General features: G+C 35.2%; 3 protein-coding genes and 1 long non-coding RNA gene across 6 annotated transcripts; 2 read left to right on the top strand and 2 right to left on the bottom strand.

Moving 5' to 3' along the window:
- Nucleotides 1-495: 495 nt before the first annotated feature.
- Nucleotides 496-7,367, top strand: LOC117622862 (receptor homology region, transmembrane domain- and RING domain-containing protein 2). 2 transcript variants are annotated; one of them, XM_034353647.1, is made up of 6 exons: nucleotides 498-891; nucleotides 1,119-1,349; nucleotides 2,612-3,016; nucleotides 4,479-5,636; nucleotides 6,542-6,934; nucleotides 7,023-7,367. In XM_034353647.1, the coding sequence occupies exons 1-4, from the start codon at nucleotides 642-644 to the stop codon at nucleotides 5,054-5,056; spliced, it is 1,464 nt and encodes a 487-aa protein (XP_034209538.1). In that variant the 5' UTR covers nucleotides 498-641; the 3' UTR covers nucleotides 5,057-5,636; nucleotides 6,542-6,934; nucleotides 7,023-7,367. The 2 variants fall into 2 exon arrangements, with proteins under 2 accessions (XP_034209547.1, XP_034209538.1); XM_034353656.1 differs by lacking the exon at nucleotides 1,119-1,349 and having other exon boundaries at nucleotides 496-891.
- Nucleotides 7,368-8,269: 902 nt separating this feature from the next.
- LOC117622837 (phosphoinositide phosphatase SAC1) lies at nucleotides 8,270-19,702 on the bottom strand. 2 transcript variants are annotated; one of them, XM_034353617.1, is made up of 17 exons: nucleotides 19,410-19,702; nucleotides 19,125-19,329; nucleotides 18,845-19,010; nucleotides 17,761-17,983; nucleotides 17,297-17,373; nucleotides 16,704-16,736; nucleotides 15,315-15,502; nucleotides 15,094-15,191; nucleotides 14,420-14,553; nucleotides 13,468-13,602; nucleotides 12,250-12,634; nucleotides 11,181-11,302; nucleotides 10,674-10,781; nucleotides 10,260-10,472; nucleotides 9,906-10,097; nucleotides 9,447-9,558; nucleotides 8,270-8,735 (listed from the first exon to the last, which is right to left on the bottom strand). In XM_034353617.1, exons 1-17 carry the CDS (start codon nucleotides 19,545-19,547, stop codon nucleotides 8,487-8,489), a joined length of 2,778 nt encoding a protein of 925 aa, XP_034209508.1. In that variant the 5' UTR covers nucleotides 19,548-19,702; the 3' UTR covers nucleotides 8,270-8,486. The 2 variants fall into 2 exon arrangements, with proteins under 2 accessions (XP_034209508.1, XP_034209517.1); XM_034353626.1 differs by lacking the exon at nucleotides 16,704-16,736.
- Nucleotides 19,703-21,610: 1,908 nt separating this feature from the next.
- Nucleotides 21,611-23,003, top strand: LOC117622826. The gene is made up of 4 exons (XM_034353608.1): nucleotides 21,611-21,915; nucleotides 22,238-22,297; nucleotides 22,565-22,611; nucleotides 22,751-23,003. The coding sequence occupies exons 1-4, from the start codon at nucleotides 21,751-21,753 to the stop codon at nucleotides 22,836-22,838; spliced, it is 360 nt and encodes a 119-aa protein (XP_034209499.1). The 5' UTR covers nucleotides 21,611-21,750; the 3' UTR covers nucleotides 22,839-23,003.
- A 1,152-nt stretch (nucleotides 23,004-24,155) lies between these two features.
- LOC117622818 lies at nucleotides 24,156-24,961 on the bottom strand. Its single transcript, XR_004585037.1, has 2 exons — nucleotides 24,826-24,961; nucleotides 24,156-24,498 (listed from the first exon to the last, which is right to left on the bottom strand). It is a non-coding gene; the product is annotated as an uncharacterized LOC117622818 (long non-coding RNA).
- Between the last annotated feature and the right edge of the window lie 1,874 nt (nucleotides 24,962-26,835).

Here is a 26,835-nt window from a genome sequence, read left to right as displayed (position 1 = left end):
ACTCTAAAAAATTCACCAAAAAATATTACAAACTCGTAATCGCATGTACTTTCAACTTATAACATCCAAATCACCATTCTCTTCACTTCTAATTAACCACAAATCAAATTAATCCACATAAATTCTCAAAAACTCTGTAAAACTCCATGAAAATTAAACACTAGTTTCTAACCACCTCAAAATATTCATGAACAGATGCTTAAACCAACCCCCAATGGTTATTTGGTTTGGTTTCTTTCTTGGTCTTAATTCAAATCAAAACAAAGTGGACCGCTTAACGGTTGATTGATTTCGTAGCAAAAACCCATCATATATTAATAAAATATATAGAGATTAAATATTGCAAAATAGGTCAAGGCTGGTAAGGACAATTTAGGCATGAACCCACTTCTTTTGTTTTTTGTTTTTTGTTTTTTTGTTAAAATATATAACACAACATGATAAGGATATGAAGGATTCCTTTTTTTTTGTTTTTTTTTTTGTTTTGGGGGACAAGGACGTGAAGTAACCGAGTTGCTGTAAAATTGAACCATCCCTTTTAGGTCTCATTGGTTTTCTCTCCTATTTATAAGTAGTAGAAATCAGGCATGACAAAGGAATCAGAGTATAAGAAGATTTATATGCTCTGAAAATGGAGACCGATGTTTCTATCCATCGCAACTACACTAATATATATTATCATTTTGCTTCTCTGTCCTTTTCTGTATAACTACTTGAAGAGTTCAATTATCAGGATTGCTAGGGTTTTTGTTTCGAGATTGATGATCACAATGAATCTGGTCGTGGTTTTGGTGGTGTTTCTGTTTGGGCAATTTTCTATGACGAAGGCCAACGTGGTGCTGATCGGGAACAATGTCACTCTCTCTTTCGACGACATTGAAGCTAATTTTGGTGAGTTCTTGGTTATTTTTATTTTTAATTTTGGGTTTTCTTTTCTGGTTTTAATTTCTGTTTGTTTGCTGAGAAATTGTGGGGAAGGAAGGGGAATTGGTGTTTGGGGTATTGAAATCGTGCGTCTTGTTAACTTTTTCATGTGTTTTAAGAGGAACAAAATTAGCTGGAGGCAAACTAATAATGAGTTTCTTGATTTTTGTGGCGGATAATGATGTTTGGTTCAGCTCCAGCGATTAAGGGTTCTGGGGAATGTGGAGTATTGTATTTGGCAGAGCCTGTGGATGCATGCTCGACATTGACTAACAAAGTTGAAAAAGGCACGAATTATAGCTCCCCTTTCGTTTTGCTCATAAGAGGAGGGTGTAGTTTTGAGGAAAAAGTTAGAAGAGCTCAGAAGGCCGGGTTCAAAGCTGCAATTGTCTATGACAATGAAGATGGCGGCGTCTTGGTTTCAAGTAATGACCTTTTTCTATTACAATTTTCATGCATAGTGTTTTAATTTGGAAAGTTTAATATTTGTTCAACAATTCCGGATCAATTAAATTTAGGTGCTGTAAAAATACACTAGTCTGTCTAGGCTCACATACTTCTTATTGTGGGAAAGATGAAAAAAATGAGATTCTGTTGGTTTGTGAGCATGTTTGTGGGATGAACATCTCTGCTAATGCTAAATTTAGTGATGAAGTATCAGCCTAGAACACATACCTCTGATTAGTTTAGTTCATCTGCACCATTTACTTTTTTTAATTTTAGAATTCCAAGTTGAAGAGCCATTGGGAAGTCAAAAAGGATCATTTGGTGGGATTCACTCTCGTTTAAAAGCTGTTCTGCATGTTATTTTCATTCATAACATTTTGTTTCATTTATCACTCGATGGCCCTCCAAGCTCTTTTTCCCCTCCAACCCCAAATTAGCAAAACCCAAGCACCAAATTTGGTTTTTTCTATCCTCATTTCTCTTCCCAGCAGCCGCAGATTTCCTACAATCCTAGCCTACCAGTTTCAGTTCACACCATTCTCTCTCTCTCTCTCTCTCTCTCTCTCTCTCTCTCTCTCTCTCTCTATATATATATATATATATATATATATATATATGATTTATGCTTGAATAATAGATTAACACTTTGTTAAATATATTATATTTTTACATTACAATAATTCAATGCCTGAATGGCTCGCGTCTCAATGCCTCAAGGCTCACACCTCGCCTTGAAAGATATTAAATGCCTTGCCTGTGAAAACTTTGGCACTACTACAGTTCCTTCTTAACAAAGTGTTACCTTGTAGACTTTTTTTCGTAATTTTCAAGTCATTCCAGGAAAATTATGAATGCTGGCATGATGTATCCCTGAAAGAAATTTCCATTGATCTAGAACAGAACTGTACTTTTAGCCTTAATGATGAAGGGTGGAGAACTGGAGTTAAGGGCAATGCTATTCTTGACCTGCTAGCATGACCCAATCTGCTACTCTTTGTAGTGCTGTTGAACCTTCCAGGAGTAATTTAAGAATGCATATATGCAGTAGAAGATACACTGACGCCCCATCTTCTTGTTCTGAGATTTGTGATCACATGTTTATGTGTGTGCACTTTCTTGTCTATTTCTATATAACCTTTTTTGTCCTCCCAAGTGGTATAACTTTTAAATTCTTAGTTTCAGTGTAATTTTCTTTTTTCTTTTCTAGAATCTCAAATTCCCATTTTTTGTGGAAATACAGTGGCAGGAAATTCAGCTGGTATAAAAATACATGCTGTGTTCGTTTCAAAAGCTTCTGGTGAGGTACTGAAAAAGTACGCCGGACTTACTAACATGGAGCTGTGGCTAATCGCAAGCTTTGAGAACTCAGCGTGGTCAATCATGGCAATCTCTTTCATTTCCTTGCTTGCCATGTCTGCAGTGTTGGCTACTTGTTTCTTTGTTCGCAGGCATCGAATAAGACGAGAAAGGCCCCAAGCTTCTCGTGTCCGAGAATTTCATGGGATGAGCAGTCGCTTAGTAAAAGCAATGCCAAGTTTGATATTTACAGCTGTTTTAGAGGACAACTGTACTTCAAGAACATGTGCTATATGTCTTGAGGACTATAGTGTTGGAGAGAAACTCAGAATTCTGCCATGTCGTCATAGTAAGTTTCTTTTTTTGTTCTTATACCATATCAAAATATTGTTCTTTACAGTGCATTTTTTGTTTGATTTGGTGGCCTGGTGTTTCTAGCATTAGCATTTTGAGCGCATATATGATATAGCTAATGTTTATGGGTTGGACACATTTGGTTGCTCGTTGTTTCCCAATTATCGTTATTCAGAAGGTTGCGAAATTGTTAATATGTGACCTACTCCAATTGTATGGTACAGCTGGTCTGTCTTGATGGGCTTGGTCTTAACGGGATTTCAAAGTCACTTATCTATTTGAAGAAAACATAGGATTTCAGAACTTTATCTAGCTGAGGAAAGAAGAGCTTATTTTCTGCATTCTACTAACCCTAATTTTGGTGTCTTACAAGGCTGGAAATTCTGATACAAATTTTGGGCAAATATCTATTGTTGTTTGAAGCACTGAATAGTGGATTCCTAAACCTGGAGAGACTATAAAGGGTATACTAATGTTAACATATTGTGGCAATATTAATTTGTTATTTGAATGAAGTTGTATACTGAAATGGCCAAATTGGGTCCAGTATGATACTGGGTGGTAGTTTAATCTTACTATGGGAGTTATTGTTAGCAAAAACATTGAAAAGTTTAGGATCAAATCCAGACCTCAACAGAGCGTTGGTGAAGCTTATGTATTGCATATTCATGTTTAATTAGGCATGCTCAGAATTTATTGGACATACTTTGTAGATTCCAAGAAAGCATTATATTTTTGCATTTGTAACATGGTTAGAGAAAGTTGACACTCGAAGATTAGGATTATTGACACGGTTTCAACACTTCTTTAGCCTTCCTAAATTTTATATCATTAGTATATTATTTTCTCTTTCAAATTTGGCTTCCATTTGTGTATCATTTTCATAGTTGCAATTGCTGCATACAGGCTAGCACCAACCCCCGAGTTCATTTACTGCATTCTGTAGTTGATTCTAGACAAGATATTGAGGCCCTGTCGCCTGTGTCTTGATTTTGTCAGTCAATGTCTCTGTTTGCATGAGTCTATCCAGAAGTAGATTGATTAGGAAAGTTGTGATAAATTATTGATTTATCTGGTGTCTAATTATATGACTTATTTAAAGTTCAGTAGATCGAAAATTTCTGTTTACAAGTTTACTACAAAGTACAAACTCTTGATAATACTTTTTGAAATGGAAATTTAAATTTCTGCTTATGCTGAAAGTTCAGCTACCTTTCCAGTAAAGAGAACGTTGTTAGCGGTGAACATTGAATAGTGATAAATGTGAAGTAGCTGTTGGGAAAAACATTTTAAACATCTCCCACTCTGATGACCTGCTATGATATAAATCTAGATTAATGCAAGTTGTTCAATGTCGAAGATGCTTGTATACAATCTGTAGAATATTGAACAACTCTCTTCAGCTGTAGATTTTCATTAATAATAATCTGACAGTAATTTTCCTTGGATTTTGACAGAATTTCATGCTTTCTGTGTGGATTCTTGGCTTACTTCATGGAGAACCTTTTGCCCAGTTTGCAAGCGTGATGCAAGAGCTAACACGAGTGATCCACCGGCTTCAGAATCCACACCATTGCTTTCATCCAGCCCATCATCATCTGTGGGCTCTTCTGTACTTTCATCTATGAGATCATCTCTAGCATCATCTTCAGCCATGCAGATAGTACCAGCATTGTCGCAGTCTCCATATTCTCTTTCTCACTCTCATGCTAGCTCAACTCACATTCAGCAGTCTCTTAGGTCCTCCTACCGCCAGTCCCCTTCTATTAGTGTCAGCAGAAGCTCAGTGGACCTCCGTAATGCCTCGTCCCAAAGATCTCATGCTTCCTATTTTGTTTCCCCCAATTCCTTTGGTTACCCATCTTTGTCACCCCTGAACTCAAGATACCTGTCTGTTGCACACATTCCAAGCCCTAGCAATGCGTCACCAAGCTTCATCAGCTCGTCCAGTCATCAACATCATCCACTACATTGTAGTGAGTCAGCTGCAACATTTTCTCCTTTTGCTTCGGCCCAATCTCTTCCTGAATGCTGATCGAAATTTACAAAATAGTCTGAGAGGGAAGTGAATCCAGATGCCTTTCATCACTCTGACCTCACGTTACTTTTTGAAGTATTGTGATTGGGGTCGTATGATGTGAATGCTTGTATGCTAGAATTTATACCTGAATGTGTCTTGTTACCACCTCACATGTATATTAAATATTTATGTTGTCTATAAGTTTAATTTGCAAGTTGTGTTTATGGTTCGTATTTCTATATTGGATGTTTATCAAATTTTCACAAAGTCAAAGAGTGAGTTGTGTTGTGCTGTGTTCGATATTGTGAACATTGCGTTTGATATTCGGCATTGGTGAATGTTATTAGGGGGCATTTGGGATTGTTTTCAGAAGAAATAATCTACTTACTTTAAAAGTGTTGATAATGCCAGTGTTTGGTAAATGAAATCCCCTTTCTCTCACATTAGAGTAGTCGTCTTTGTTTGTGGGTATGGTGTAGCTTTCACTAGTTAGCAGACGCCTCTTCTTCTTCATCTTCACATAGTTGCTGCAGATCTTTAAGCTCATCAGAGACAAATTATTGCTAACGGCGACTACCCACTCATCAAGTCATCAGTAAGTTTATTAATCTCATTACAGTTTTTATTTTGAAGGCATGGTAGCTCTCAATTTTTCTCCAATCAGGGTTTTGTCTTTACTATGAGATTCGGGGGAGGCTACTTCGTGATTAGATAAATGACATCTTCCTCTCAATTAGATGATTTAAGTTTCAATTGTGTATGCCATCTTGAGTTTGTGCTTATATCCTAATTGTCGTTGAGATCGGGTTCGCTAACTTCATGTGCTTAACAAAAAACCATACTTTTGTGTCCGTGAAGTGTTGTAACCTTTGTGGCTTTTCCTGTATTTCTCTTGGGTTTTGTGAATATGACACCTCCTTTGCTCTAGTCTACTTGGGTTATCGTTTTATTGTCCTGTGGGATTCACATATTCTAGTTGTCAAGTTTGACTTAATTTTTTGGAATTGAATTTTAGCCTAGTTCTGGCAAAGGTTTTATGGTGTGAATGTAGATGGTGCCTTGCACATCCACATGTATTTGTGGACCTAATTTCAATTATAATTTTTCTGCACTTCATTGATTAAGTGAGTTATTTGCATTACCATATTTATGCAATTATTTTGTGATTGATTCTGCACAACTAGTTATTCTTGTTATAGTTCTCAAAATGATATACGGCTGTGCAGGGTTACTATCAGAAAAGTCTGTTATAGTGATATTCATAACTAAACAGTGGTTTGAATTATGTGTTGTTCTCTCTCAAGACTTAAATTTTACATTCTCAAAATCTATACAATGTTTTGCTAATAGTCATTCCTAGATGTGCCAGGCTTCCTGTACCACCTTTTTCTTTTTAAAAAATTGCGAAACATTGATACATTATACATCGCAAAGTAAGCATATACGTGGGTTGATTGATTTGCATGCAAATATTACATTTTGTTTCTGTTTCATGCTTAGGTTAAGCTTTCTAGAGAATTCAGGATTTAGTCATATTTACCTAGAAGCATATACCAAATGGGAAGGAATAACAATGTGGCAAATGGATCAAAAGTTGCGGCTCATGGAATAATCATAGTGTGGCTATATTCTGTAACCTGTGTATCAAGGAGGTGGAGGCAGGAAATCGTCGCAGCATTGTTTGAAGGAAGTGGGATGGAAAAAATGAAAGGTTAAATCCACTATAGAGAGGAAAATAGTATGATAAAACAGAATGGAAAAACAAATGGGATGCTCCCAAAGAGCAACGGAAATTGTGGAAAGAACTAATTGAGAAGGAAACTGGCTCTGGGGTGAAATCCCAAACTTGGTACAATTGACGCTTCTGATGAAAGCTAGTGCAATAAAATTCAGGTGTGTAAACTTCTTTTAGTTTTCTTTGTTTTAATTTTGTAAATTATCATGAAACTCCTTATAACAGTAATGCCTCTTTAAACTATAGGTAAATAATTGCGTAACAAGGTCATTAGTCTTAAATTGGAGGAGCAGCTCGATAGGATGTTCATAAACACGACGACAACTGGTGGACATGCTTGGGCACCCAGTTCTGGTGTACTTCCATCTGACATTCCGGAGGCATCTAAAGTTGATGGCTTTCTGCAAGAAAGTAGTGGTGATCTAGATGATCTGATCGCAATAGAATAAATCTACCAACACTAGTTGCCATTAACATGTATTATAGAGAAGCTATTTGGCAGGGTTCCGGGGTACATACAATATAACCTCAACCAAATTTTTCACTCTTTCCTTCTGCTGTTATACATAACCTCATGCTCCGTTTCTCTTCTTTTTGGATTTTAATTTCCATATTCTTTAGGTTTTGTACAACAGGTGCGTTAAAAGTTGAAGGTTCCCAATCTGATTCACATTGCCTAAAATGATGGCCAAACTTTTCAAAAATCCCAAATCTTGAGAAATTGATGCTCCGGGATGTAGGAGTTTGTGCTAGGTTCACCAGTCCATTGTACATCTTGAAAAACTTGCTTTCGTAAATTTGTAGGACTGCAAAATGCTCGAGGAAATCCCGTGGATTTTCTCTAAGTTGAAATCTATTGAAACTCAGGAGAGATAGCATCATTGTGAACTCTTTTTGCAAATATTACGGCCATAAGAAAGATACCATCTTCTATAGTACGGCTTTGGAACCTTGAATCCTTGCCTATATTTGGTCTAGAACGTTTAACGTCTAATTACCTGTATGATAAAGTTATCAATTGATAGTAAGAATGTTAGAATTGTATGATAAAGTTGTCAATCGATTGTTAGAATTAGAATTGAATCGATTGTGTCAAAGGAGTCTAGCCTAGTGAAAAAGGGTCTTGATTTGTAAATGGAGTCTAGTCTAGTTAGAAAAAAAAAAAAATACTTAATTTGCATACTAGCGGTTTCATGTTCCCCATGATACTTTGATAGTGTGAGAAACCTCTTCCCATGGCACCATGGTAGTTTAGACTATCACTTGAAGTAAAAAATAAAAAAAATAAAAAAATAATTGAATCATTTGTTGCAGGTGATCAATGTGATGAAAATACATTATACGGCAATTAGGCACTACATGCAATACTGCAAAAATACGTTATACGGCAGAGCATTTTATTTTTCTTGCAAAACCTTTGGGACGGAGCATCAATACAAGAAAACGACTTTGCTGTCCCTAGGAAAACTAAGTGTAATTCAGCAAACACAAAATTGCAAAAGGGAGGTTGAACTATATTTGAATAAATTGTATTTACATGCATTATCGTACAGCTACTTTGTTTGATCCTAGTCATATATACAAGCATGATTCACTCAGTGTTTGCCTCTTAAATTTCATTTATCTTTACAGTTGATAGTCGAAAAACAATGAAAAGCATAATATATCTGAGAGCAGATTTCATAAATATAAGCTGAACAGAGTATTTCTTCAAACCCTTTGCACCTTCTCTTCCCCAATGATCCACCTTGTCAACCAGCTCGGATCTTCAGCTAAGGATTTACATGATGTAGGGATGCTCCCAAGATCACTGCCAATTTGATCGTATTCCTTGAGAGCGGCTTCCATCTCTACCTCAACAGCAGCATCATCTACAATATTGATTGTCCCCATATGAAGAGCATCGGCATAGTGCTTCTCCATCTCACGATCATTTTTGAAAGGCTCAATGCCAGGGCCCTGCATTTCAAACATTTCACAAAGAATAATCAAGGAAATGGAGACGTACAAGAAGTAGGAAAAAAGAACATGTCCTCCAGGTCTATCAACTGGATTTCCAACAAACCAGTAACATTGATCATTTTATTTACTTGCGTAGGATTATTTTGTCATACAGTTTGTTGCAAACGCCAAGAATGCTCTATAATAATTGGTTAAACATCAACGTAATTTAAAGGCAAGAAACAGGTCTTTTGTTTTGTGTAATCGTGATAACTAGATGTCATAAAGGACAAATAAGTAAATCAAAGCTCAATAGAACAAGAGCATCAAACTTCCAACAAAATATACCATCCAAGAAACTAAAACTTCTATACTGCATTTGAACGAAGAAGATAAAGGTGGTGTTTGGGTGAAAACCAGATTTTAAAATGATATTCTAGAGAAAAAGACATTATAATTATGTTATTCTATTTTGCTATGCATGCACTGATAATAGGAGATACTTAAAGATATATACAAAAGCAGAAGCATGGGGAAATTGGAAATGTACGCATATTTTGCAGCTGAACAATCTGAGAGAAACCCTTTTTTTTTTTTTTTTTGGTGTCAGAGAACAAGAAGAAGAGTAGAAAGTGCTTTCAATTTTTTGCAGAAATTTATGTCAAACTCTAATGTTTAAAGGAAATAATACCAGACTTGTCCATGTTTGGAAAATTAGAAGTACTCTACCTGACATAACTCAGCATAGTGCTTATATATCTCACTGCTTTCATCTTGATCACCTAGCAGTGTCCCACCGTACCACCCATTCGCTTCATCCACTGATGTCATTGAAAGGTACCTTGGAATAACAGCAGAGAAAGAAATGATCAATCATACACTCCATAGGATACATCATAGGCTTTTTAAAACAAAATTAAGTTCTTTTGTTGAACACAGTTGATGCCAACAAGGTAGTAACATAGAATTCCAAATCAACTTAATTACCCAGATTAGTCAACTCAATTATCTAACTTTCTTATGTTATGGTTTGTTTTATCATAAATATGATATATACTTCTAGTATTTCTTCTTAGCATCCCACTTACATTGGAGGTCAGAGTGGTAACAACCATGTATAAGCTAATGAACCAGACAAATCGAAGGAGTTCTCCTATGTCAACCCAAAAGCATTTTCATATAGCCTACCTCTGGAAGATATCCTCCTCATTATCATTGCCATCAGAAGAGAGCCAATTTAAGTCACAAAAGCCACCAAACCCTGTCTCATTACGGGATCCTCCATTACTTATTTCATGTGAAGTAACTTTTGGTGCAGACCCACTTTCTTCGTATTTTCTCTGGCCAAAAAGCCAATTTGGGCTTTTCAACTGTATTTCACTGAAAATTATAATTCCAATGTTCAGTGACTATTAATAGAATTTTCCTTGGTTCCCAAGTGGACTGGATAACCAAAGAGAGAGGTAGAGAGATTAATATTAAAAATCACAAATACGATGCTAACTAGTGGGGTAAGAACTGCATAGGTTGAGATATAATTACGCTGCATCAGGCGCCACACTAGAATTTGCAGTACCACCACCTGTTCTTTGATCTGGTTCACTGCAAAGTCTTACATTCTTTATTGAACTACACGTCCTTTCAATCAATTTATCAAAGGATGTCAACTTCATCCTCAAAAAATCTTCTTTGCAAGCAGGGATAGGGGCAAGAGTGCTTCCCAATCCTCCCAAGTGCGTATCATTTTCTTGTGAACTGCAAAGTTGAAAATCAAGTATCTTATTGTAAACAATGGATGATTAAATTGAAACATCAACTTTACAGAAGAAGTAGAAAAAAGGATTGGAACAGGAAATGTACAAGACACATCTATGCATGCGTACATGTGTATGCGTTTTGGATAGACCTGTCCAAAGTATTAAGTCTAGATCATATAAAGAGGCATAGAGATTTTACCACGTATCAAGGAAAAGGTCATCAATCCCAGATACATGAAGATAGTAATCGGAATCCAGCTCCCACAGAGCAGGTTTCCCTTCCTGTGGTTTGAAGTAACCCAAAAATCTGGTAAAACCCACAGCAAGATCAAAGCTTTAGAAGATATTTTAAGAAAGGCAAAACACAGTACAACAATGTGCCATATGGCATTGTACAATACAATGAAATTTAATACAGTACAACATAATGACATACTATAATATAACATTGTTTTAATCTATATAATATAATACAATACAACTGCCATCAGCAACACACAGTTCCCATATATCCAAAGATGCATCTATTTCTCAATGCAGAAGTGAGATGCTATTGATGGAGATGGAATTTTATATTTTTATTTTATAAGAAATGATGGAGATCGTAAGGTAATAATAAGTCTTATCTTCTGTGTCAGGGAAGAAAAGATGCTATTTAAAAAAAAAAAATTATATTCGCACGAAACTACAAGAGAGGAACAAGTACAAATTTATGGCGTCTTGCTTTTCACCATCAGTGTAAGCATTGCTGTAGTATCGCTTGATAGACTTCAGAAACTCCCTTGATTGGGTAGTGGCCTTCCACTTTCCCTGCCTCTCAGGAAATACCTGGCATTCATGACAGACGAATGGTTTCAGGAAGCAGAAACAAAGCTAAACATGGAAGTTCTACAATCTCTCTGTACACGTGCTAACAAACTTCCCACACACACACACACACACACACACATATATATATATATACGCATACCGTGAATCAATAAAAAATACCTCATTGAATCGTTAGTAGCTGAAAGTAACCAATCTCGAATCATTACATCTAAGAGCTCAAGATTGGTTACTTAGTTTTGTTACAAAGAGCGCGATCTGATTAATGGTTGTATTGTTCTTTTTGTTGTAGATTGTATTTTAGGAGTGGACTCCTTCTCCACTGTATGTATTCTTTGTTTTTGTGTTTAATAGAAGGTTCTTTCTTCGCAAAAACGACCTAAGTTTATGTGTTTGTTGTAGATTGCATTTTAAGAGTGGACTCCTTGTCCACTATACATGTTATGTGCTTTTGTGTTTAAAAAAAGTTTATTTCTTCTCAAGAAAAACCTTAAGTTGAGAAGTTGACTTGAAGACCACATTACTGGCACCCTCACTGCAATGTGGTCACATGATCTGAACCATCTATTTTTCACATTCCCCATTCAAGGATGATCCTCCCATTATGACAGCCCAGTCGGGATTATTTAACCATCTTAGTATCATCATGATCATTTCAATGTTTTTTGGAAGCATTGTATTTGTCTATTTATGCACCACAATTATAACACGAAATGGTTTCCAATATATATACAGAAAGCTTCAGTTGAGGGATCCCTCACTTGTGGGCCCATGCCCAATGGACATCTGATTAGAGTTTTGGAGTTTTATTTCCTTTTTTTCAAACTTCAAGTTAAAGTTTTAGGGGTTGATCTACGACGTCCAGCAATTGATAATATGCATACTCTAAACTATGAATAAAACATAAAATAAAAAAAGAACTTCAATCTAGATAGTAAACAACATACAGTGTTGTGAGCTGCAGAGCCACCATACTGCTGCGCAAGAGCATCCCCCATGCTCTGGTACATATCCATGAGAGCTGCAGCAATAGTGCTGTCAGGATCCACTTTGGGCAGGTTCGTCAAACCCATGGCATGAAGTTGGCGCCCTAAAGCTGCAAGGCCATAAGCATACTGTGCAACATTTGTACGGTCCAAGCAATCAATGCAGTTGGTGCGCAGAACACCACTTTGAAAATGTGGTTGTTCACTGCCAGAATTATCATTTTTCTTGTGTTGACTAGGAAGAGAGTCCCTATCCCGATTAACAGCAGAATTTAGAGTTTCATTACTGCTTCCAAATCTTGGAAGGTCCCCAGAGTTTGCTCTTAGATCTCTAAGAGAAGCTTCCCTGGAAGAAAAAGGGAAATCTAATTTAAAAGAAATACCATTTCCACGTTCTTATACCAGAGTAATTGGTAGTAAATAAAACAATTGATTCGTTTTGAAATAATTCTTCCATGTGCTAGAGTGTTCAAAAATCAACGCTAGGCTAAGTGCCTTGTACAAGGCTACCTTTTAATATGCTGGACATACCAGAATATCATCATCAAGAAGACCTTGACCCATAACATTTCTCCACATATTTCCACTTAACAAAATCCATACCTTCTGAAGAAAAGTGAAAAGGAAAAACATTTATGTGGTTCATAACATGATTGCATACTTGACACTATCGATATAGTTCAGGGGGAAACGACGCATTACTCTAGAAAACACACTAGGATATGTTTGGGAGTGCTTTGAAAAGTGCCAAAAGTGCTTATGTAGAGTTTGATTTAAATATGTAAAAGTACATTTTTTGAGTTCAGATAAGCATTTTAGTGCTTCTTGGAGGCTTCTTGGAGAAGATAAGTCTTCTACGGAAGTACTTCCAAGTAAATATGCATTAAACATTTTAAGTTTTTTATATGCTTCTAATTAAAATGTTATGAACAAAAGTACAGTACTTATACAGGACTCCCAAACATGCCTAGAAGTAAGTTCACAGTGACATTATATTACAAAATTCTTTAAGGGAAAAAAGATTTAGTTTCCTGAATAGGACATTTGGCACTCATGTGCCTCCTAGCATTTAACTGATGCAAATTCATTCAAAGATAGCCATCTATGTGCAACTGAGATTAGGGATAAATTTTGAGGATAGTGTTTGGAAATCACTGAACCTACATAGAAATTGCATACCTTCCAGTACTTGTCCGACTAATTTGATTGAGCCTCCGTTTAACAATGCTAGGTTTGCCACTGTAGTAAAAACCAGTCAAATCAAGTGCTTCACTTGCCACAGCACCCAAAACTGCTAAAACATTGGCGGACTTGCTTTGGAAGCAGAAGAAATAGAGAACAGTAAGACCAAAGAAAACAAATATTACACAAATGGTTAGAGAATGGTTAAATCGAAAGCATAGTATATAGATATTTATTGAAAAAATAAGTATAATTATTTGCAAGATGACAAAGTGGGAAAAAATGATGTACAGATACACATGATATATATACATATGAAAAAATAAATAAATATGTATATATATGTATATGAAGCAGGATAATTCAATCCTCGTAGATATGTAGTATCAGGTCCCGGTACATATCCAATACTCCAAATGGAGTATCAGTTGAAATTGGAACTGACTTTTGCATACGCAGTTATGCAGTGTATGCATATTCAAGATACGACATAGGCCATTTTGCAAATTTTAAGAAAAGAGTGGTCCAATTGTGATCCTAGAAAACAATGAGGTCAATTTAGAGTTTTATAAAGAATATTTAGGGTTCAAAAGAGAACCCAGTCCTTTCCACCTCTTTTTCTTACTAGTTTTTTACTGAACAAAAATAAGGCTAAGGGTCTTCATACTTTTCAGGTTACAACCATAGAAAAGAAGGAAAAACCCATAAAACAAAGAACTAGCCTGCACAACACCAGATATGGATGCCATTTACCTTACTATAGTAAATATCTATATATATATATATATATCATACAGCAATTTTTTTCTTGGCCAATCCTTATCCTAGTTTTGTAGACTTTCTGTATCATACTCGTCCTATATCTGTATATGTGCAAAATACGTGTGTCTGTCCACTTCACCAAAAAGAAAACAAAAAGGACAAGGAAAATGAAACCTCAGATGGTTACCTTTTCGCAAACTTGTGAAAGTCCCAGTGGATAAATTTAAGATGGTTTTCTTCAGAAAGAATTTGATTCAAATACCCAACCGCATTTGCAAACTCACGCCTCAGCATCATTTCTCGAGGCCTTTTCTCAACAGTCTACATTGCAATTGTATGAGATACATGAAAATAAAAATATGAAGAAAAAAGAAAATACACAATGGGCAACTGAATAAATATAACTTAAGTCGTAATGCCAACAAAATATGAGTTGATATGCATGTACGTATCATAAGTAGGTTATAACTCAAAAAAATTTTAGTAAAAGAATTTCAATACCAAAAAAGTTTCTACCGATTAACATCTTCGTAACAGCAACTTCCCTATGACAGAAACACACACACCCACCCACAGTGATATGCACAGTACCTCACGAGGACAGAAGAAATCTTCAACTTAAATTGATCACCAGACAGATGTGATGAACAAAAGATGCATTTAATTTTCAACATTGCCCCATGAAAATACACCATGCTAATGTAAGCCCCAAATAGATATTGAAGAGACAACTCCATGATAATGTAAGCTCCAAAGGGGAGTGAATGATAGGGGTATTTATAAGCAGTATTAGTAACAACTAACAAGTTGAGATTATGTTTTTATTGCCCGCAGCTGTTAAGAAGGCATTCTGAAATAAACCTTGATCAAATTGAGCACAATAATTGGGTTGCCATATCTCTTGGCGAGGTCTTCAAAATGTAATTTGGTAGCCTGATATGTTGGGTCATATCTCTGTACTAAAATCAAAATGGAAACATGCAAAAAAAGATCAATTCAAATAATCCTCGTAAACAGTGTATGTGAAATAAGCATATGATTCAGCACCAATGAAATCAAAATGCATCACATAATGTTCTTACATATTATATCAGGCTTAGGACTAAATCTTGAAGCTTCCTGTGACCAGAAAAGGGGAATTGAGCCACGCATCTGGACAACAGAACTCATTTTTCCTTTGCATGATCCAGCTTCCTCATCAAGGATAATCTGCTCTGTCTCAACATCATTTGCAACCCTTCCCCTATCATTCACTCCCCTTTTCAAGTAACTGCAACCCAATAAAAAAATTATTAAATCTTGACATCCTATAGCTACAATAGTTTCTAGTTAAAACGTATACAATTCAATGCAACAATAAGAATTTGCTGTCTCCCAAAACATAAACTAAAATTGATACCAGTAAAATTTAACCTGAAACCCCGCCCCCAGCTAAAATAAAATAAAAGTTTTCTCGTCTGCACCAGCTGCTGTCTACCCAGATACTATAGCTGTGTACACTCACATATAGTAAACCCCAGACAACTACTCTAAATGTGAGAGGTCCTTTTATTCAACCAGAACAAACAAACCCAAATGCAAATATTTTTCCTCCTAGGCAGGATAGAAGAATTTAGATTGTGGAGCCATCTGAAGTTTTATCTTGTACATCATTCTCGAGACAATTAGTGCAGGTGCCAGGATTAGCTTGGGTTGCTGACGGAAGGTGCATGATTGTGACCATGGTGCAAAGGAGGAGACCTGAGTGGTGTCTTTCTCCTAGTGGTGACTGGTGTGGGGTGTCCAAAACAGACACCAAATGTTTGAAGCATTTACTGCTTCAGTGTCCAAGTGCATATTCCTTGTTGGATAAGGCTGACTAGAGAGGCTGTTTTGAATTGGATGATTCCAGCTTCTTGTGATACTCTTTTATGTGAAAAGTTTAGTTTTTGGAGGGAGGAAAAGGAGTTTAGTGCTAGGGAGGAGTGCTGTGTTGGAAAATTTTCGAGTGGTTTGGATGGAGAGGAATAATTTGTGTGTTGAGGTTGTAACAAGACGTGGATAATTTGTGGGACAGAGCTCAGTTCTGGGCGGTACAGGCTTCGATCGCCTCTGAGTTCTGGAATTAGTCTCTTTCATGCTATTCTCCTATTGCTGTTTTCTTGTGGTACAGTTTTGTAGTTTTGTTTTGTTTGTTGATCGTCCTTCATTAGATGTAACTTAGATGTTTGTTCTTTTAGGGCATAAAAGCTGTGTAACAAACATAATTATTCCTTGTTTGCACAAAATAGAACCTGTGAAATTGAGGGCTTATGTGTATCTGTGTATATATAGTGAGAGAGAGAGAGAGAGAGAGAGAGAGAGAGAGAGAGGTCTTGTGTTGAATCTTTTAAGGGGAGGAACAAAACAAAACAAATCTTCTCCTATATTCTGTCACAAAGGAATGCATTGAAAAAGAAATCCAATCCGATGTGACAAAAAGAGAAGCTGACCTTGTTTGTTGCTCCTCGTCCTTCAGTCCTTCCCTGAGTACATCACAGGGGATAATTCATAATTTCCATCAAGGAAGAAGCAAAAGATGAACTGTTTATGAGATATAATCATTTTTACATCAGACTCAGTCTTGAAGAGATGTTGCATGTTATATATGTTTAACTGAACATTATATTTCACTTGAAACAATTATTGCTGCTCATACTCCATTGTTTAAATAAGTATTCAATTCAAAATATGAAAGCTAAAGAAATTGAACTTCACATATTTCACGAAAGAAAATGAACCATTTTAATCAATACCATATTAGTAAAGACTACATACAATCAATAGAAACTTCCACACAAATATTTAAATTATAACAAGACTGAACTAAAAAGGAAAAACTGAGTAACGCTTTTAACCCAGGTCTACTAGCATAATCCTACCATTAAAATCCCATTCCAAAATACCATGAAACACGTACATAAAACTTACAAGACCAAAAAAAAAAAAAAATTAAATAAAAATATTACATGCCATATGGACTGCTTTCTGAATAATTAGAAGAAATGAAGACAGTGTGAACGTGATATTCAAAACTAGAACATACCGTGTCCCTGCAAAATGCCGAGAGCGCCTAGAGACCAGAGAAACACTGAAGTCCCTTCCAAAGATTGATACCCTAATCTGCCATCATCAAGAAAAATAAACTCCATTCATATATTTAAGTCTTTATTTAATTAGATTTTTTTCATAGGAAACACAAGTTTTATCAAGAAAAAACATAAGGAAATACAAGAAACATGAATAACCAGTGAATCAGACACCTAAAACATCAGTCAATACACCAAAAGTCAGAAATCCTTTAGTACATGATATATATATATATATATATATATATACATATGTCACAAGAGAAATAAATACACAAGGTATAACCAAATTATATCAATTAAAAAATGTAGAGTACATGGATTCCCTGAACCAAATAAAATTACCACATTAACACACACACACACACATATAAGTGAGAGAGAGAGAGAGAGAGAGAGAGAGAGAGAGAGAGTTGCATACCTGCTTAAAATGGCCATGCACTAATGCTATTGTCCAGATAGTGTTATTGCACCTTGATCGAATAGCTTGTGTTAGATAGGCATTCCATACAAATATATTATCATACGGCATCCCTTCTTCACCCATTGATAACACATTTTTTTGCAAACTTTGCATTATAGGATATGTATAACTATAGAAAAAATCTTTGGTCAAATCAACACTGGATAGAAGCTTCTTGTACCTGCAGTTAAGAGATAAAAATATAAGTAATATTCTATACAAGTTGAAATGCCAAGTATATTAGCTTGGTAGGTATGAAGCTGCGAAAGTTGAAGCCTGCAGAGTCCCATTACAATATGTTCGCCTTTCTAAATATGAAACCACCTACTGATTAAATAAAGGAAAGAACACTCTTATAAGCCCATCCACAAGTGGTATATGAAGCAAAAAATATATATGTATCTTCCAACTCATATATTAAGTGCAGAGTTCTTACTTTAACTATCTCCACAGGAGATGGCATTTTCTTCACCAGTCACTTTACATCTAAAAACATATACATCCCATTCATACCATTCTCCATGTACTAGATATTGGAGGTCGCCTAAACCCCTCTCCAATCTAACTTCCATGTAGACACTACGTAGATTGTAAATGAAATCATTTTGTCTAGGTAAGCCAAATATGTAAACTCTAAATCAAGCTTTCTCTTTTCTTACTGGACATTAGCAAATACAAATCAGCGTTCTTTCTTTCCTGTGCTAACACTGTTGTACTGTGGGTAGCTGTCTCAGTGCTAATGACTTAAGTGGCTCCATGAAACTTCAAGGGAAACCTCACCCTAGTGTCCCTGAGCTACACGTACAAAACAGGTTTTACTCTGAACGCTTTGTTTTCTATCCTATTCTTTTTGCCCTCTTGTTAGTGTACAAGCCTGACGCATGAGCAAAATGGTAAGAGACCATGTTGATTATACCATTAAATAACCCAGTGACCGCAAACGCAACCAAATATCTTTTAAACTTGATATACCTCTGGCACATTAAGCTATTATTTAAATATACACAGAACAGAGAAACATCAGAATAAGGGAAGAAATTACCGCAACTCGGTCTTAGAATGAGCGATATCAGTTTGCATTGATACATGCGGAATAGTAATCAATTGGCTCTCGTCTATACTATAAATCGCATGACCACATATACTTCCTATTTGCCGACGCTTGGTGACCAAAATCAAGTAATAAGATTCCAGAAACTTAATGCAACCTAGAAAACACCAAAAGCCCATGTAAAAACATAACACAAGGGTCTTCTTAGAGTAAACAAGGACGCGAATTTGAATTCATACAAGCATGAAAATGAGGTCTCTAAGACACTAACCGGCGATCCCAAAAACCTTGGCCACAAAGGTAAGGCCTCCGGTGGCACGGTTGCCCTCGGCGATTCTCTGAAGCAGGCTCTTGATCTCCTGTGGCGAGTAGACGACGGGGTCTTCGCTGATGTTCAAATCGTCGGGCTCCGATCTGTCGATCTTCAACACCCGGAAGAACCTCTTGTTCCGATCGCTCCCAATCAAGTAAAACCGCTGATACAATGCACAATCAAATAGTCTCAGAAGAATGAAGAATTGGAAACCCTAGAATTTGGGACAGATTAAGTGGGCACCTGTCTGGTTTCGTAAAGCTTGAATTTCTCGAGGGAGTAGGAGCTGGGGTCGGCGTCGAAGTCGTTGGAGGGGTGGACTTTGGCGGAGGAACGAACGTAGTGGGGAATATTGGGCTTCGAATTCTCAGGCTTCGCCATTTCTGCAGAGTAGATGAAGCTTCGTTGAGAGTTCAACGAAAATTCGAAATAACTGAAATTTTCGATTTTCGATTATATATATAGTGTTCGATTGGGAAGCTGAAATGAGAGACAAGTTGAACTGAACTTGCAACGTAATTTTGATTGGTTTTTAATTTTCTGTTTCCTTTTTAAAAATAATAATAATTAGCGACCCAAGGCATTGGGGAGGGGGGTACTTTTATAATAATAATTTTTTTTTATAATAATTAGCAATAAAAGATACCCTTGTATACAATGAGTCCTAAAACCCCAACAACCAACGTTATTGCAAGAGGAACTGTCAAGGCTTGATCAAGTTGAGTAATGGTGCATTTCATGACGTTAGTTCTTATTGTGGATTTTTTTTTTTTTTTTTGTTGTTGTTAATAAAATACTATAGCCGCTCAGAGTATAACCGTGCGACTACATTCTTTCTTTAAATAAATAAAAAAAACCAGTCGGCTAGGTGCTACTAGGCAATCTTTTTAAAATTAAAAAAAAATAGTACAGCCACGTATGGTGGGTTTTTTCCTTAGTTCTTTTCAATCAATAGTATGGCCGCTCGGCTATACTGTAGCCATCTTAATTTTTTTAACTGGCCGGGTCCTTCTAAAAACACACGTAGTACCGCCGAACGGTTGTGCTTTGTAAATATATGGAGTATAGCCGCACGGCTATACCAGGGTCTCTCTTTTTTCAAAACTCTTTTTAATAACTAGTATAGCCGCGCGGCTATACGCTTCAAATATATACTGTGATTCCTTTTTTTTTAAATATATTTTTTTCTTTTTTTTAATATAATTTTTTTATCTATAAGAGTAGTTTGGAGCATTATTCATTACGATTAGGTCATTACCCAAGTCTCTATTGTCACCTTTTAATTTTTTACTTTTCTAGAGTTATTGCCCATATAAAGAATTTAGCATTTTTCGGTTTAATACTCGTATTATACACATACATATGTATTTTTCAGTAATACTTTTGTTTTTTGTACACATCTTAAAGACTCAGTAAAATACACGTTTAAAAAAAAAGTAAATATACAATACACGTACGTACATATTTTTCATGTTTAATACATGTGGTTTTTACAAAACTTTCAATAATACACACAAAATTCACATATTATACACATAAATTTCACATATTATTGAATGAAAATAATATATATTAAAATCTAATATAGTGGCTGAAATTTTCAATTATAACTTGCCAAATAAAACACGCATGTATTTTATTCATATTTTCCTGTTCCATATTTTATTAACTATAAAAGAATTTGAGAGACCATGATTATTTCTTGTTATAAGCAAATGCAGGATATTGATTTTGCAATCTCTTGGTCAACTAGAACGACAATTTCATAGGTGTGTAGATATGTTACATCTCCAATTCACACACCCTAATTGGGAAAGAGAAAATAGTTGTGTACTTATAATTGGGAGAAAGGAAAAAAAAAAAAAAAAAAAAAAAAAGGGCGCGCTCCAGTCATGATTGTTACATTCATTTCTAACCCTATATACTGAGGCCCAAAATAAAAGAAAAAAAATTAATCATAAAACAACAACCCTTATCCATTGAAGTATGTCCAGCAAAGATTGCCAATTATATAATTACTTGTAATTATTTGAATGGCCTACTTGTCTTGTCTTGTGGAAGGCCGAACAGTGGACCCATCAATATAAAAAGGGAGATTCACTATTATACCCAATATGGGGGTCCAAATTATAAAAATACCTTATATAAAATGGACTTTAGAAACACACCCAAAACCCATTTACAACATAACAAAAAAGCTTTTAACTTCTTATAAATTACAAAACTGCCATCAATTTCTTAAAACAAGCTCAAAAAATCTCATAAAAATACCCAAAGCACTCAATAGGGCATCAAAGTAATTTAATAATCAATATTAAATGCTATAAGGCTAGCTATCATTTTTTGGGTTTTTTTTGGGTTTGTTTATAGGAATTCAATTGTGTAGGATTTATTTATAATATTAGTGCTAAAAATGGGTATATCACTAAATATCTCATATAAAAATTTGTGGGTGTGGTGAGAATTTTTCTAGTTCACTCATTCCACCTCAATAATATCTTTGGAGAAGAGATACCCAAAAGATTATAAGTGTGGAGAGTAAATCTCATGCATTTCTTCTTGGTTTGATAAAGGAAGAAAAGATATGATGACCAGACTTTCCATGTCTTGCAACAGTTTGACTCCTCATCCTCATCCTGCAGTACCAATTAGCCCTCAGCTTACCTCAACCATAACAGGCATAGAGCAGAAGAGGCCCAGAGCAGTTGCAGTTTTTGCAGCAAAATCTGGAGGATTTTCATTCAACTCTGTATGCTCTTTTTCATTCTTTCTTTTTTTTTCCAGTTATAATAAGATTTGAAGTTATATTCTATAAATCACTTCTTTGACTCTACCTAGAGCTCATGGCTCATTGTTTTAATTAATTAATTGCTTTTAAATCCACAGTATAATTATAATATGAACATATAATGCCTTAAAATGAAAATTAATTGAGTACCAAGAACATTTTCTAAATTATTCGCATAAAAAAGGTCGAAAGCAAACTTCGAATTTAAGTACCTTAGGTGATTTGTTGTTATATTTCATATATATTTATGCAATAATTCTTGTACTCTTTTTCTCTCGTGTAGTTCTTGAAAAAGTGTGAAACCTGTGGAGGCAAAGGTGCAATTGAATGTCTAGGATGCAAGGTGCTCTCTTAATTTCACTTCATTTTCATCTCCTTGTACTAACTGTTTAATTTAATCTTCTTCTTTTTTCGTCACAAATAGATCGGCAAAGAATGAGGTTTAAGGTTTAGCCCAGTTCAAAATTAACAACTCACCCTTAAGATAAATCGCCCACATCATTTTGAAATCCAAGATCCGTAACCCTGCTTTTGTTTTAATGGCTGCTATTAGCATTTTTGTTTTGGACGCAATGCCACTATATCATCTCACCCCCTACTTACTTTTCAGGGAACCGGAAGAAATAAGAAGAATGGGAATATTTTTGAGCGATGGAAGTAAGTTATTTCTGGCTCTAAAATATAAAAAATTAGTTTGGTTCTTTTTCTATAAAAAAAAAAATTTAATGAATAGAACAATAAAATATCTTTTTTATATTGTCTCATATAAATGAGCTTGTTATGCACATGGATTTAGGTGTTTTGATTGCCAAGGATTCGGACTAAAGGGTTGCCCCACCTGTGGACAAGGAGGACTAACACCAGAACAGAGAGGAGAAAGATAAAAAAAGAGTTTGATGAAAGAAAAAGTTACACAACTAACTGTACTTTGCCCTATATATTTCCTTATAAACTTCAATTAGTGAATTTTATATGATGCTGTTGATGTAAGACTAACCGATTAGATTGATTCTTGAACGATTATCTGATAATTAACCGTTATCCTATTTTAGAGGCGGCCCATGGCATGTACGGGCTGTGCGACTGCACAAGGCCTCCAAATATTTTTAAAAGTCCAGCATTATATTATATTTTCTGCTACTTTTCGTTCTAAGCAAATTTTTATTCCAAAACGTTATTTTTCATTCCTAACGTGCAGATTTTTGTTCCAAGCATTAACAAATTAAAAAAAATACTCGTGAGTCATGCGTGCATGCGGCATGCTCTCTTTGCTATTCCCAAATTGCTTCTTCTTTCATTTGGCCCCAAATTCACTTCTTCCCAACTTCTTCTTGACTCTCCCATCCAAAAAAAAATTAAAAAAATTCTTCTTTACTCTTTGGCAAGGCAAAAAGCGTGCTATGTGTGCTCCTCCACCACATCTGCCTCTCTCATATTAGAATTTAGAAATTATGTGTTGCATTTGGAATTAGCCATTATATGATTGCAAGAAACCTAATAAATCACGTTAATCTCTATCCCTAAAAAAAAATTGAAAATTTGTTATTTTACTTATACATATAGGGCCTCATCAGCTCTTTTCGCACAGGGCCTCCATGTATAATGGACCGCTCTGCCCTATTTCAGGAAAGTCAAAAATTATGTAAAATTCTAAGCCATATCAAAGTGGAAGATTCATGCAGGATATGCAGCATGCACCAAGAGGAAAGACTCCATGCTGCATGCATAAAAAATATAGTCATAATAATGCCTAATGCTTGCTCCGAATATTGCCAACATAACTATCGAATTTCATTTTTTGAGTTCAAAACTACACAATTTCATTGCGATTTTTCCATCTTAGTTGCAATCTTTGAAATTTGAAAGAATCTCAAGGCTGGATGTAAGACTTACACTCATGGATTCACGTGTTAGGTTCGAGAGTCACACATGCTCCTCACTTAATATAAATTGAAAACATGTTAGGATGAGGAAATGCCATATGTGAAGCACGAGTATCTCACGATTAAGAATGCTTTGGTTAGTGCTTTAAAAGATCTAAAGCTTTGGTTAGTGCTTTAAAAGATCTAAAGCTTCTATAATTATATTGCTAATTAATTTTTAGTTGAATGTGTACATTCTAACAAATAAAAAGAAGTGAGTTGTTACTAACGTTTTGTTTTTGACAACTTGTTACCAGTCTCAGAGGAAGCAAATATATATTAGTGGAAGCATTAGGCGTGAAGGAAAGCCCATTTATTATGATCCCATATTATTCTTCATCAGTAGCAGCATGGATATTGCCACTTAAAAACCATTCATGGCAAACCATAATTATTTATATCATACAAGGCATGCCCCATGCTCACTCATTTTAAGTACCAGTACAGATTGAGGTTCCGTCAGCTCTGTAAAGGGTGCAGCCTGCCGGAGCTAAGCAACAATTGCAAGATGGTGAAAGCTGCGTATTGCCTGAAGATGGACAGGTCATATAACCTGCCTGGTCCGTACAATACTGAGGGCAAATTTTGGCTGTGCTTGGATTGATTCCCAGTAGGATTGAACCTGCATAGTATCATCATAATCAAGAAAAAACCACTCATAAAACTTGAAACATGTTATCGCCGGGGACGATTTTACCCCCCAAAAGTGATTCTATAAATATGATAAAGGCAGCATGCATGAACTCTTAGCCTACGTTTTGGTGCCTAGGATTGAATTGGATAATTTTTAGGATATGTTGGAAAAGATGGATGTAAAATTTTGTCCAGAATAAAGGTATTAGAAGATGAATTAGTCATGAAAAACACTTACTCCTTTTAGTCCTCACAAAATAGTAGGATATAAGGAGAAGAATAGGAACAATAGTTGAAGAAGGATGTGAGATCATACCAAAAACAAGGAGAAGAACCATTGGACCAATATTCTTGTCTCTAGCCATCCTTTGCTATGAGTTTGGAGAGGGTGTAGACCTTGGCCTACTTATACCAGTTATTAGAAATAAAAAATAAACAAGAATCTTTCATCTCCTACGGGGAATCAAGTTAATTTTTTTGGTCTGAACACACCAATATAATCGAAGTCCAAAAAGTCAGAGAGCTTTTTGAATTCAAATGAGCTAGGTATTATGTATGACTTTAACAATAATATTTAGTTTATAGTGTTAAATACTGGAGGGTATACATACATACGTATGGGTTGAACGGTGGAATTAATAAACAGTTGAATGGCTAAATGGAATTGCAATGGAGGGAAATGATTATCAATTACGCACTCACATTAGATAATCACTAATTTTTATTTTTTTTAACAAAGCAATTGTTTACTCTGAAAATGTTAACAAAGCCCAACAGCAGACTTTGGGAAAAACGTGAATTGCGCGCGTGCCATTATTAATAAATAATTAATTTTAATAGATGGAAATCTATATAAAGTAAAAAGAAGGGAATGGTGAAATATTCAAAATACTAGAAAATGTCTTTGGTTAATGTAAATATTAAGAATTGAAATTGTTAATTAAATGAGGATAATATGATAAATTTACACTTTTTCATATTTAAAAAAATTTAAATTAAAAGAAAATTCAGATAATGGATTCTATTTTTATGGAATACAACTACCCATTATCTTTTTTAATTATAAAATAAATTTTAATTTTAAAAAAAAATCCTCTCGCAAGCACGAAAGTAAGTGCGAAAGTCTAGTATAAATAAATAAAAAGTTTTGCACACCAAGTAAACTGATTCTAATCAAAAGATTGTAAACTAAATGATAAACTATTCAATTGAGATTCTTTTCTATGCCTTAAGACAAATAAGGGCTTCGTAATTTCTCTAATATAATGGAATGGGCAGTAAAAGTAAATAAAAACAGTGAAAGCAAGTAAACAGATCGGCCCGCATAATCATTAAACCTGCATAAGGATTTCATAATTTCTCTATTCAAATTTGATGTGAGAGAAATCAGTTATGAGATAAAGCAGTTTGGTTTTTAGTTAACTTTTATTAAAAGTGTTGTTGATACTGATTCTCGCATAATCATTAAACCCAGCGTCTCTTTTTAAATGATTCCCGCATAATCAGAAATGAAAGCACCTTATTAGATACTTTCCTTTATAACTTTCTCTTACATCAATTTTTAACAATAAGTAATTTTTTTATAGTTTACCAAACGGGTTGGGCTTCCCAAATTTTAAAATAAAATCACTTATCACCCCAAATAAGCAATGCCAAACAGGCACTAAGCAATAGGTGGCAATCGAAATTGATCTTAATCGACCAATTGTTGATTTTGGAATTGATTACCTTTTTGGTGTATTTTTCTTGGCTGTAAATAAGCGAAATATCTTGTAATCTGTTGAATTATTAAGGGAGAATAATTCCTTTATTCAAGGAATTATCCCTTTGACAAAGGAGATGGATAAGAACATGAAAAATTGAATTCAACCAATTTTGCTTGATTTATGGAGATAAGCTTTATTTTAGACCCCATTAATTAACTAATTAAATGAGTATTTAATCAACATAATTAATGTGATCTGAGACAAGTTTGACCCTTATTTTAATTTCCATGTGACGTCACTGGAGTGGTCTTGAAATTATTTGCTCCCACAACCACATCTGTAATGAACTATTTTATGTAGTTTCTTTTTATAGATTTTGATCTTTACATTACCAACATGGAGACATGGAGTCATGGAGTCATTTTTAAATTTTTACTCTAGAGTGGATATGAATGGTAAATTTTTTACCAATGGGGATGGAGAGACTAGATTTCATGTGCAATATATCAAGCAATAAGGAAAAAGCTCGGCTCTTTAAAATTGAGGAGGATCTCCTCCTCATAACCAATGTGGTTTTGACACATGTTACATTTTTTTTAGTTTTCTTTTTTCTTTTTTCA

This window comes from Prunus dulcis, chromosome 1 (assembly GCF_902201215.1).
Source record: "Prunus dulcis chromosome 1, ALMONDv2, whole genome shotgun sequence".
NCBI classification, from domain to species: domain Eukaryota; kingdom Viridiplantae; phylum Streptophyta; class Magnoliopsida; order Rosales; family Rosaceae; genus Prunus; species Prunus dulcis.
Note: the sequence above shows the minus strand (reverse complement) of the source record. Positions and strands in the feature narration are given on the sequence as shown.

Coding starts and splice junctions, on each gene's coding strand:
- LOC117622862 (XM_034353647.1), top strand. CDS start 642: ATGTTTCTATCCATCGCAACTACACTAATATATATTATCATTTTGCTT. Junction 892..1,118: donor CGACATTGAAGCTAATTTTG/GTGAGTTCTTGG, acceptor TGTTTGGTTCAG/CTCCAGCGATTAAGGGTTCT. Junction 3,017..4,478: donor AATTCTGCCATGTCGTCATA/GTAAGTTTCTTT, acceptor GGATTTTGACAG/AATTTCATGCTTTCTGTGTG.
- LOC117622837 (XM_034353617.1), bottom strand. CDS start 19,547: ATGGCGAAGCCTGAGAATTCGAAGCCCAATATTCCCCACTACGTTCGT. Junction 17,984..18,844: donor CATTCTAAGACCGAGTTGCG/GTAATTTCTTCC, acceptor TCTTAACTGCAG/GTACAAGAAGCTTCTATCCA. Junction 10,473..10,673: donor GACCTTTTCCTTGATACGTG/GTAAAATCTCTA, acceptor TCAACTTTGCAG/TTCACAAGAAAATGATACGC.
- LOC117622826 (XM_034353608.1), top strand. CDS start 21,751: ATGATGACCAGACTTTCCATGTCTTGCAACAGTTTGACTCCTCATCCT. Junction 21,916..22,237: donor GAGGATTTTCATTCAACTCT/GTATGCTCTTTT, acceptor TCTCTCGTGTAG/TTCTTGAAAAAGTGTGAAAC. Junction 22,298..22,564: donor TTGAATGTCTAGGATGCAAG/GTGCTCTCTTAA, acceptor CTTACTTTTCAG/GGAACCGGAAGAAATAAGAA.